Genomic DNA, 12180 nt, shown 5'->3' with positions numbered 1-12180 from the left:
GCAATGTACTTTTTACAAAGCAGTGGTAAGGTCCCATTTCTACAAATCTGTACATCCTAGTTTAATTGCAGTATCAATACAAATGCTATACGGTTCAGTTACTCCTTCCCAGTAACTGGAATGAATGCCAAGGTTGGCTTCATATCCCGTAAGACAACTGCTATATCACACCTTTCTTAAAACTGTCTACTACACCCTGTAGTTAAACTCTGTTTATATGTCCATATTGTGAGTCCTCAGTGGAAACTTAATAGCTAACAACGCTTTGATCCAAATTTTAAATTTAGCAGTTAGAAGCCTTCCATTAATACCCAAGAAGAGAATTTATTTAGACTTAATTTATTAATTAAGAGAATTAATTTATACCCAGGAAGAGAATTACTAACATTTCTATTTAATTAACAGTCCTAAACTTGCTGATTTTTGCTGCCCTTATATCTCGAGTTTATGAATCGAGTGCTATTCTTCTGATTGTTACCTTTTCCTGTTCATTTTACTTCCTGCATAGCAAGAATCTCCAGCTTGTACCTCTGAAATTCTTCATTGAGTACATCACGGAAAACAATCTTGGTTCAGTATCATATTGTTCCAAGTCCCTATGGAAAGAAAATCTTTACTAGGTCTGTGAAAAAATGATTTTTTGTTTGTTTCTGGGCCCAAGAAAATTAGCCACCTAATCTCAGGCATGGCGCAATTGTCCATCATCCATCCATCTCCCCTTCAGCCACATAAACCAGTTATCACTTACATGTCAGTTGAAGTCTGGTGATGCTTCCAGAAGCAGTTGAGTCTAGGTATACCAAATAACAAAGGCTTATCTGTGCATAGTGTTTATTCATTATCCAAAATCATAATTAGATTCACTTAGTTTCAGATCAGATGCAAGTGTAGCTAACCACTATCAGTGGGGTGTGCTAATATTATAATGGTAGTCTGCATTTTCTCCTATTCTAGATGTTATGTTTCTTCCAGCAATACTCTGGAATAGCCATCCCCCATGTTGTTTTTCCCAATGAGTACAATCCCCATCTTTTATTATTATTATTATCATCATCATCATCATCAGTGAACAGATAATTATTATCTGTGAACAGCTCCAAACTGAACAGATATGTGTGTATTTTGTGCTGCTTATTGATTTGCATTTATAACATGGATAATCTGTATTTTTCTTAAATCTGTTTATTGCAATAACTTTTGATATTAACTTAAGGTACGTTATACCCAACGTTTTACAAAATCTGAGAATTTAACTGAAAACGTGATTTTTTTTTAATGTACTTTGCCCCTGCCCAGTGCCATGCTGCTTTGTGTTATTGTAATGCTTTAGAGGTGGCCTACGAAGTGGCTGCCTACATAACCTTTGACACAACATTTCCTTACTGCTGGCCACTGACTTAATACTTATTTAAGAATGTTTATTATTATTATTAATATCTGACCTCCATGTCATCAGATATTAATAAGTACATTAATATCTGACTCAAGGGTCAAAGGACTCATTACAGAAAGTCTATACTCTCTCTCATGCCAAAAGATCATCAAGCCATTCCTTGAACCCATTCACAGTTACCACACTTTCAAACAAATGCATTACACTCACCAATCACTCTCCATGCAAAGAACCTGCTTCTCACTCCCCTTGCTCACTTCCTCCTTATACAACTTCCATGGATGGCCTCTAGTTCTACTGTGTCTCTTCTCCACATTAATATGGTAACAACTGCTCAACAACTTATATGTCTCAATCATATCCCCCCCCCTCTTCTTTTTCTATTCACAAAGCTCTATAAGTTTATTCCCTCAGGAGTATTCTGCTCAATCTCTTCTCATATATCTGACATTCCATAGGCCTGACACTAACTTAGTAAACCTACTCTGACCTTCTTCAATGCATCCTTATTTCCCTGAAAACCAGGTGACCAAATATGTGCACAGTAGTCCATATGTGGCCTGATCAAAGCCATATACACTGGTGTTCAAAAAAACCTAAGGACAAACACTATTTTTGAAGATCACAACCAAATTCAGATGAATCAGCTTGTGGTAATTTGTGTAACTAATGACTTCGAGTAGAAAGTGAATATACATTCAAATTTTCAAATCGCATGTAGAGGGGTCACATGGTAGCACTCAACAGGATAAGGAATAAAGCTGCAAACTTAGATATACTGTAATGTCTCAAAGACATCATTTAGATTATTTTATGCAGGGAAGAATTATAGCAAAGTTTGAAGAAGGCTGGAGAATTACTGACATTGCCAGAGAGTTTGAAATCTCACATAGCATTGCATCCAGGCTCTAGGCTGAGTTTCAAACCAATGGAATGTGTTCAAGACATTTGCTAAGAGGTCACCCTCACTCTATCATGGAGTATGAAGACAGATTTTTGGTTATAACAGCAAAATGTAATTGACACACCATTGCAGGTCAATTTCCAAGTCAGCTTCATTAAAGCACAGTTACATGGATATCTTGACAAACTATGGCAAGATCTATGACAGTTAGGCCTGTAGTCTGTGTTCCTTTATCCACAGCTCATCGCAAAGCATGTTTTGGGTGGCTTTGTAATCATAAAAATTGGACAAGACCCAATGGACTAATGTACTCCTTACAGATGAGAGTTGTTTCAGTCCGTCCTCCAATTCTAGCTGACACCTGATCTGCCGTGAAAGTGGTACTCATTATCACCAAAAGAATGTTCTTGAAAGGGACAGACATGGCAGTTCTGGGATCATGGTGTGGAGAAGTATTATGCTTAATGGATGTACCGAACTCAAAGTGCTGGTAAAAGGGACTATAATTGATGAATGATATTTCCGAAGTTCTTCAACTTCATGTTCAATATTTCTGTGATTCCGTAGGTGAAGAATTTATTTTTATGAATGACAGCGCCACACCACACTGTACATGAGCAGTAGAAATACTTCTGGAGACTGAGGATATTAATCGAATCGAGTGGCTAGCACACTCCCCAGATCTCAACCCCATAAGAATATTTGGGACACAAGAGGGAGAATTGCTGCTCAAAATTCCCCTCCAGAAAACAAACAAGGCAGACCTCATCCTTGCTCTGAAGGAGGAATCGGCCAGGTTGCCACAAGAACTTCTGAATCACTTGGTTCTAATTGTGATATGATGTTTGGGGCAGATATATTCCATACTGAAATGTCTCTTCACATAGTTTTCTGTAAGCACTGTGCATAAATTCCTTAATTACATTCTTAGGAAATTTGAAACTTTTGCCAAAAACATATTGCAATTTAATTTATATGAAATTTGTAACACATTTTTTGTGTAATACAATTCATTAATATACTGGCAATAAAATTATGTCCACATTTGGCTGTAGTCATGAAAATATTTTCGTATATAAATAAAAATGCAGTTCTTCCTTAGCTTTTGTTCACCAGCATACAAGGGAACCATAACTTCTTTGCTTCTGCATGTCAATGTTCTCCTCATTATTGCAATAATCCATTAGGATGTTCCTACAATTTTAGCAATGTTGTCCCCAAAACTTCAAGCCTCTGTCCTTTATCTCTCCCAGATCTCTCTAATCTCTTCCACTTCCTTCAAAATTTCTCTATTTATTATATACCCTGCATTCCAAACTTGCCTAACAAATTTCGAGATCTTGCACTTTGCAACATTAAATTGATAGCTCCAGTCATCTTACCATTCACTTAGTCTATTCAGATCCTCCTGCAAGGCCACAACATCTGCTTTACTTCTCATCACACTTCTCAACTTTGCATCATTGGCAAAGAGCTGTACATCTCCATTTCAGACAGTCCCAGTGTTATTAACACATAAGGTAACAATAATAGTCTCAAAACAGGTATCAGTGTATATGCATTGAGTGAATTTATCAGCTTGTTGTAATATGTAAGCAGATTGCTGAAACATGACCTCCTCTTCCCCCAACAAATCTATGCTGACCATCATAAAGAATACTACTATTATCAACCCACTTCTGAATCCTAGTCTTCACCAACTTATTAATACCTTAACAACAACCTGAGACACACAAATTGACTATAATTTGTACGCATAGTCTTATTCCTTCTTTGTGAAGTGGAATTCATTTTTCTGCCTTCTATTCCTTTTGGAACTAACCCTGTTGTAAGACTTGCATTAAATGGTTGTGTCAGTAATGCCATTTATTCCATAGGGCATTCCTTCAGAACATGTGGTGATATACTGCCAAATCCTTTTGTCTTATTAACATCAAGTTTACTTAATTTCTCATATATTTCCTGTTCATTGACCATCAATCCCTCCTCTACTATATCCTCTATACTCCAACTTCCCCTAATGTTTCCTTCATGAGTATGAAATACACTGATAAACTGATCATTATATAATTCAACTATATCCTCTGCACTGCTTACCAATCTGCCAGTGTCATCAATTGGCATCATCCTCCTATAGTCATTTTTCCTTCTACTTGCCACATATCGAAAGAACTCACTAGGATTTTTCTTAGCTTGATTGACTAATTTCTTCTCATATTCTACTTTTGCTGCCTTTACCAACCGAGTTGCCTTCCTGGCCTGCTGTTTGTTCTCTTCATGTAATTGATCATTACCAACATTCATCTTGTATTGCCTCCATAGTACCTTTTCCTTCTAGATTTCACACTTAATCTCTTCATTCATCCATTTTACTCCTAACTCGTTTTGCTTTTTCACCTCTGTTCATTGACCATTCAGTCCTACCTCTGCTATATCCTCTATACTCCAGCTTCTCCTGATGTTTCCTTTATGAGTATAAAATACACTGACAAACTGATCATTAAATAATTACTACACATTGCTGCTGTTAAATAGTTCTTGATTAATGTCCATGCAGCATTTATGTCCTGCTCAACTCCTCCTCTTTAAACACTATAGCTCCAGTTGTCTCCTTAGCTTTCCATAATCATCAGCTTTGTTGTTCCACATATATCCCTTCTTTATAGAAGTTCTAATGTGACTGGCTGCAACCCAAGTGATAACTTCATGGTCATTCTCCCCAACAAGGGGATGATTACACACTATATTCACGATCACATCCTCTGATGATATAACCAGATCTAAGACACTAAACCCTCATGTGCCCTCCATTATATACTGCCTAAGATTGCTATCCCTTAGGAACTCAAGAAATTCATTTTCCTTATTCTGTGATGCTATCTCTTCATTCCAATCACTATTGCCATAGTTAAAATCACTCATAATGATCACACTTTGCTGCTAACTAAGCCAAGTTGCCTATACATTTCCTTGTCTCCACCTTCTACATTCCCTGGCCTGTAGCAATACCCCACCAAATATCTCATTCTACCAACATTACACCATACTGCTTCTAAACCACCACCAATTTTTTCTCCTTGTATCTGAACCTTATGCAGACATAATTCTACTGCTATCATCAGCAGCACCCCCCCCTCCCTTCTTGCCTTTCCTATCTTTATGAAAAACACCATATCCCTCCACATCTTTTCCTGTCAAGATGCCATTCTTATCCAACCATGTTTTACTTATTCCAACTATTTTCAGACACTAAACTCAATCAATGCAGCAATTTTGTCTCCCTTGTTTCTGACACTTCTGGCATTTTTGTAAATAAACATAACAATTCATTTCTTGGTCTATAACTAGTCCCACTCATGCTGTCCTCCATGAGTTCTTCTCACCTGCTCCTGTCTGCTCATCTTCTGCTTTGCATAGCTTCCCTGACTCAACTGCCCATGTATTCCTACCATTCCATTCCTCTGTTGACCATCCACTCTCCTTACACTATGCCCCCTCCCCTGGCCTACCTTGTTTTCCTGTCCAACTTGCTTTCCTGCTCTCACATTCTCTTCTCCATTCACAACCACATCAGTCTCACCTAGTCGACTCGTCTTCACATTCACATAATATTTGACTTCCACTGATACCTTGTTTGCATCATGCATTACACTTCCTTCCCAAATGACTCACTCTAAAACCATTAAGATGCAGTCCATCACTCTTATACAGTTCCTTCCTTAAACTTGTCCCATTTGTTCACAAACTGCACTCCTTTCTCTTTGCACATTTCCACTAACATTCCATTCAAAATCTGCACTCACCACCACAACTCATCATTGTCATTCCTGAGTAACACACAAACTATCATTCCTACCACACTGTTGTCCTTCACTATCCTTAACCACTTCACCGGCCACTGTGGATCAAATACGCATCATCATATGCTTTGTATCCATCATATATTTCAATTAAAATTATAATATCAATGATATTATAATTTTAATATGCACGTTGCATCCATTATAAACTTGACGTCTATAGGCATCTTGGCCGGTAGTGTGGTTAATAATCTGCTGATATTAAATCTCAATTTCTTCCTATGCCCAGCCAAATCATTTGTCCCAACCACAACTACTAACTCCTTAGCACACACCTGCTTCTTATGTCTCATTCACTCTCTTGAATGAAGAGAGAGTCTCATTCACTCTCTTCATTCTTCCTCCTGGAAAACATACCTTGTGTACCCTCTCATCCACCACACCTTTTATGATAGAATCTTCATATAGTGCTATTCTTGAGTCATTCACTACTTCTTTCTCTCCACTATCATTCTTACACTGTGTCCTCCCTGGCCCAATTCATACTTTATATAGACTTTATATTCTTTAGCACTCTTATTCTAATGTATTCATACACTCACAGCACCATACATTCTCAAAAAATCCACACTATTCACTTTATTTGTCTTCTACACTGATCCACACAGCGATCTCTCTTTCACTACTATTTTGTCCCTGAGAACTAAACAAGGAATTAAAATAATACATTCTAGAAAAATTTAACCAAACATTGCATACCAAGCACAAATATCACACATCAACACTCAATCAAAAAATCACGTAATAAATATAAGATTAACTTATCTTGCTGCAGAACTTACAGTGCATATGTTCATTCAGTTACTACTGTCTGCATCTCTTTTGAGCAATCACTTATCCACACATAGCACTATTGTGGGGGTCTTGTAACATCCCATTTCCCGCATTGTGTGAGATCAATATTAAAAATAAAATGTTAAAATTTTGATCATGCTTATGTGGTTATAAAAATGGTGGAAGAGAGAATGCAGTAATATAGCTTTGATGTGTGTGATTTAATTCTGATGTGTAGTTAATCAGATGACTGGTGAACAGTATTCCTACTAAGTTGAATACTTGCCATGCTTCAGTCAGGTATTGTACATGTTTAATAATTTTCCTCAGCTGTGTATCTTGATTAATGTAAATGTGTGACTTTAAAGTGACTTTTCATTTTTTTTTTTTTTAGTTAAAATTTTCAGTAATCTTTTGAGATCATTTTATCAGTGTTTGCTTTCTCACACTTTTTTTCTTTCACAGATGATATCAACAGAGTTATTCTACCTCCATCACTCTCGCAAGATCATTCATCTTATATTAATGCCTCTTTCATTCAGGTAATTATTCAGAAACTTTTCTACTCTCTGACTTAATTCTGTAATTGGTCAGCAGATAAATGGTAATTACAAGGGGGGGGAGGCTGAAGAGTTCTGATAAACACCTAGAACAAAAATGATATTAAAGCAACTGATATAACCACAAGAAAGAACATATCTTGAAACTTTTTAACCCCCATATTTCATCAAATTGTAATAGTTTGTTCTTTTCTTTTAGGATATATATAAGAAGACATGTCAGAGGTTTTGAAGAATTCAAAGACACAGAGGTGTGGGCCATCATCAAGTTTTTCATGCTGCAAGAAAAGTGCACAACTGAGATTCACCAAACTTTGTGTGAGGCTTTAGGGAACTGTGGCTCAACATATCTAGCAGTTGCCAGATGGGTGGCTAAGTTTAAAACTGGACATCCTGAGACAACAGATACCCTGTTTCAGGAAGACCTTCCACAGCAATCACACCTGAAAACATTGATGCAATGCATGACATTAATGATAGACGATTATCAGCCAAAACTATTGCAAAGAATTGCAAGAATTCCAAAACTCTGGGAATATCCAGGGAAGGAGTTAGGGTCATTATCCACCAACATCTGGACATGGAGAAGCTCCCAGCGAAGTGGGTCCCCCAAATGTTTGAATGTTGACCAAAAAAGAGAACATGTGCTGTCATCTCAAGGGATTTTGGGTCATGTTGAGAAATCAGGTACAAATTTTTTGGCTCATATTGTAACTTGAATCTTTAGAGGTACTACCTGTGGCATAATAATTAATAATGGAACACGTATTGTAACTGTTGATGAAACATGGCTTCATCACTATGACCCAGAGACTAAACAATAGTCAATGGAGTGGGTGGAGACACAAAGATTCTCCATGGCCAAAGAAGTTCTGAACCCAAAGTCAGCAGGGAAGATTCTTGCCATTGTTTTTTGGGATAGGATGGTGTAATCCTTACCACCAGGTACCTCAATAAAGGTGAAATTGTTACAGCAGCAATTTATTCAGTAGCTCTGAAGGAATTGAAGGAAAAATGCTGCAGGAAACTGAGCAGAGGCATATTGCTTTTGCAGGACAATGCATCTACTCACACTGCTTATGAAACCAACAGACAATACACAATTTGGGCTTTCGATATCTGCCTCACCCACTCTATTTGCCAGACCTGGCACCATCTGACTATTTCCTATTCCCAAATTTAAAGAAACACTTGAAAGGAACAAAATTTACCATAGATGATGAAGTCATATCTGCAGCTGAGGTCTGGTTTTGCAACGAGTTTTTTCTCAGAGGATTACAAATGATGCAGCAGTGTTGTAACAAGTGTATAACACTTTGTGGAGAATATATAGAATAATGTGTAAGTCCTTCATAGTGATTAGCACAACTTTTCAGCACGCCCTTGTATAACTAATCTTTAGTTGAGTGTTTTTGGATGTTAAAAAATTTATAAATGAACATTGCATATGTAGAAGTACTAATAAAAAATGCATATCTCATGTGAAGACTGATTATATGAGATGAAGGAGTAAAAATAAATTGGTAAAAGGGAGGTCTTTTGGGTAGCATGTAGTGTAAGATGGTTTCCCACCTCATCTGCCTTTTTGTTTTTCCACTCAACCAAACCAATCTCATGATGGGCAACCCTCATCGCCAAGTTGGTACAGATGAAACCCTTGGTTGGAAAGCCCTGGATTCAAATCCATCTAGGACACAAAGAATCTTTATCAGGATTTTTCAACTGAAGGTCTGTTAGCCAATTTCATATCAGGTGGCAGAGTTTTTTTCTCCTAGAAACTCAGAGTTTTCATCTCACAAAAATAAGCAAACAGGTCAGAAGAATACATACAATTTACAGCCATAGATACAATTCAGATAGCAGTAACCACCCAATCATAAGCAGCATCAGATTTCTAAGAAGCCAAGTTACCTATCTATGACAAACATTCAGCCAAATCATTGTGCTGGGTGGCACAAGCACACCACAAACATAATATTCTTTGGATAGCTGCATAATTTGGCCGACATAAGCAGTGGTGTTTAGTATTATAAAATTTATAAAACAGTGCAACTAGAGATTAAATGCTCCAGTTTTCCTCATCGGCAGATAGTCAGCACAACAGCCAAGAGCACCCAACCAAAGCCAATAGGCATAATTATAGGACTTTAGGTCTTTCTCTATCTCTCCTGTTCCATTTTTGTTACCAAAGTGTTCCTGCATGCACATGTTTAATACCAGAGTATTAATCCCTGAAAATGCTAATTTAAACTTTGGCAAAATATAGGAAGTAATAATTAAGTATTTTTAGTTGTTATGTAGTCTATGTTGTTAACTTCCTTAAACAACATTTTTTATACAAAGTAAGTATAAAAAAGATCAGAGAGAAAGAGAGACTGAATATGAGAGCTATGTGAAATGGCTGCAGAAACATGGGTACAAAGGTCAGAAAAAGAGAGAGAGAGAGAGAGAGAGAGAATGTGTTATGGTAGGACAAAATGAGAGATACAGATATGAGACTGGTCAGAGTATGGAGAGAAAGCAAGGTGTGGCATAGAGCATATAGCAACTAGAGTGCATGCAAAAAATAAGAGATGGAAAACTTATGAATAATATTTAATATATGTAAAATTTTTACCTTAGTATTGACGTCATCTTGGCCAATTCAGTAATGTAATGCAATTAAAATACAAGTAAAAGAAGAATTTTAAAAAGTGCTATCACAGCTCAAGTAAGCCAATAAACAGTAAATAAAATTCTGAATTAAAAAAAAAAAAAACAATAACAACAACATATAAATGTATGCAAGACATAGAAATTGTTAGAAGAGTGATATTTCCCATTGTTATTTCCCATTGTTGGAGGGGATAGGGAATAACTGAAGGCCATGAGATCTGTTCAGATTTGCAGTCTGTAGAGGTATCTCAAGACTTTCTTTATACAGAAGTTCCATATGGAATCTGCTGTTGTGTAGAAGTTAATTTTCTTCCTCAAAAACTCTGTGCTTAGTAGAGGTAGCATGATTAGCCAAGCCAGATTATTCAGGTTCATTCCTTTTTCAGATGTAAATGACATTGGAAAAAGTCTTAAAAGCCAATTACTCATTGGCTTTTAAGCCTTTTTCTGGATTACTCTTGATAAAATTGATCCAGATGAGGTCGAGTAATCCTTATTGGATTACTCGACCTCATCTGTTCCAATTTAACTACTAACTTGTCGTGGTGATCTATTGAAATCCTTTTCAAAATCTAAATATGCTACTGTATATGCATCCTCCTTGTTCAATGTTCAATGCAGATTGCTAAAACACTATCTTCCTTTAGTAAACCCATGTTGTGCATTAAAGAGAATTCTGCTGTTGCTATCAACCCACTTCTGAATCATTGTCCTCACTAACTTCTCCAACACCTTGACCACAACTGCAGACAAGCTGATTGATCTATAATTCGAAACCTTAGTCTTATCATCCCTTTATGAAGTGGAACAATTTTTTCCAGCTTTCCACTCCTTTGGAACTTGGGCTAATCTAAGACTCATATTAAAAATGTAAGTTGAAGCTGTTGTTAACTCCCTAGAATATTCCCTTCAAGACGTGGTGATATACCATCAAGTCCAATGGCCTTGTTGACATCAAGTTTATTTAATTTCTCATATACTTCCTGCTCACTCACCAGCATTGGTTCCTTTCCCATTTCCACCACTCTCCAGTTGTGGTGGAAATGGGAAACTCTGGTGGGATGGATAGGAGGGTGGTTGATGGAGAGATATCAGAGAGTAGTTTACTCAGGAGTAGAGTCCAAAAGACGGTCTATGACTATTGGTGTGCTGCAGGGTTCTGTCCTTGGACCACTGCTGTTTAATTTGTTCATTAATGAGATAGAAAAGGATCTGAGAGGAACTGTTTATTTGTTTGCTGATGATGCAAAGTTGAGTAGGGCAATAGTGAATGCAGATGATGTCAGAATTTTGCTGGATGATTTGGATAGATTGGAGGACTGGGCTAAGAAGAATGGATGTCAATTTAATGTGGCAAAATGTAAGGTTATGCATTTTGGGGTGAAAAGATTAGCAGCAGTATGCCACATTGGTGGCATACTGCTGCTCACCTCTGGATCCTCTCCACCTCCTCCCCATCTAGAAGAAACCCAGGTGACCAAATCTGGGCACAGTAGTCAAGACGGGGTTTTATCAAGGCTCAATATAGAGGAACAATAACTTGCTTGTCTCTGCTCGTCAATGTATTTTTTTTAGCAGCCAAGTGATTTGATGAGCTGATTTGCAATGTGTCCCCTAAACTTCAACTCCCTATCCACCAACACTCCCAAATCCCTGGCCTCATCAATCTCCTGGAGTATTGGTGGATAGGGAGTTGAAGTTTAGGGGGCACATTGCAAATCAGCTCATCAAATCACTTGGCTGCTAAAAAAAATACATTGACGAGCAGAGACAAGCAAGTTATTGTTCCTCTATATTGAGCCTTGATAAAACCCCATCTCGACTACTGTGCCCAGATTTGGTCACCTGGGTTTCTTCTAGATGGGGAGGAGGTGGAGAGGATCCAGAGGTGAGTGACCAAGATGATAGCAGGTCTATGGAATGAACTTTATGAGAACAGGTTGAAGATTTGTGGGTTGCAGAAATTGGTTGATAGGCAGAAAAGGGGGGATATGATTGAGACATTCAAATTACTAAAGGATTTCTATAGGATTA

General features: G+C 37.4%; 1 protein-coding gene across 1 annotated transcript in view; it reads left to right on the top strand.

The window, feature by feature from the left end:
• LOC150108538 (tyrosine-protein phosphatase 69D-like) overlaps positions 1-12180 on the top strand; it is a 655365-nt gene that overhangs the window by 598647 nt on the left and 44538 nt on the right. The window contains exon 23 of the mRNA XM_090390483.1: positions 7397-7473. Within this exon, the coding sequence (XP_090246609.1) occupies positions 7397-7473 (77 nt within the window). The remainder of the gene's footprint in view (positions 1-7396; positions 7474-12180) is intronic.

Source organism: Typopeltis vanoorti, chromosome 3 (assembly GCF_054136105.1).
Source record: "Typopeltis vanoorti isolate ZY-2024b chromosome 3, IOZ_Tvanoo_1.0, whole genome shotgun sequence".
Taxonomy (NCBI): domain Eukaryota; kingdom Metazoa; phylum Arthropoda; class Arachnida; order Uropygi; family Thelyphonidae; genus Typopeltis; species Typopeltis vanoorti.
This window is presented reverse-complemented; position numbering and strand designations above follow the sequence as displayed.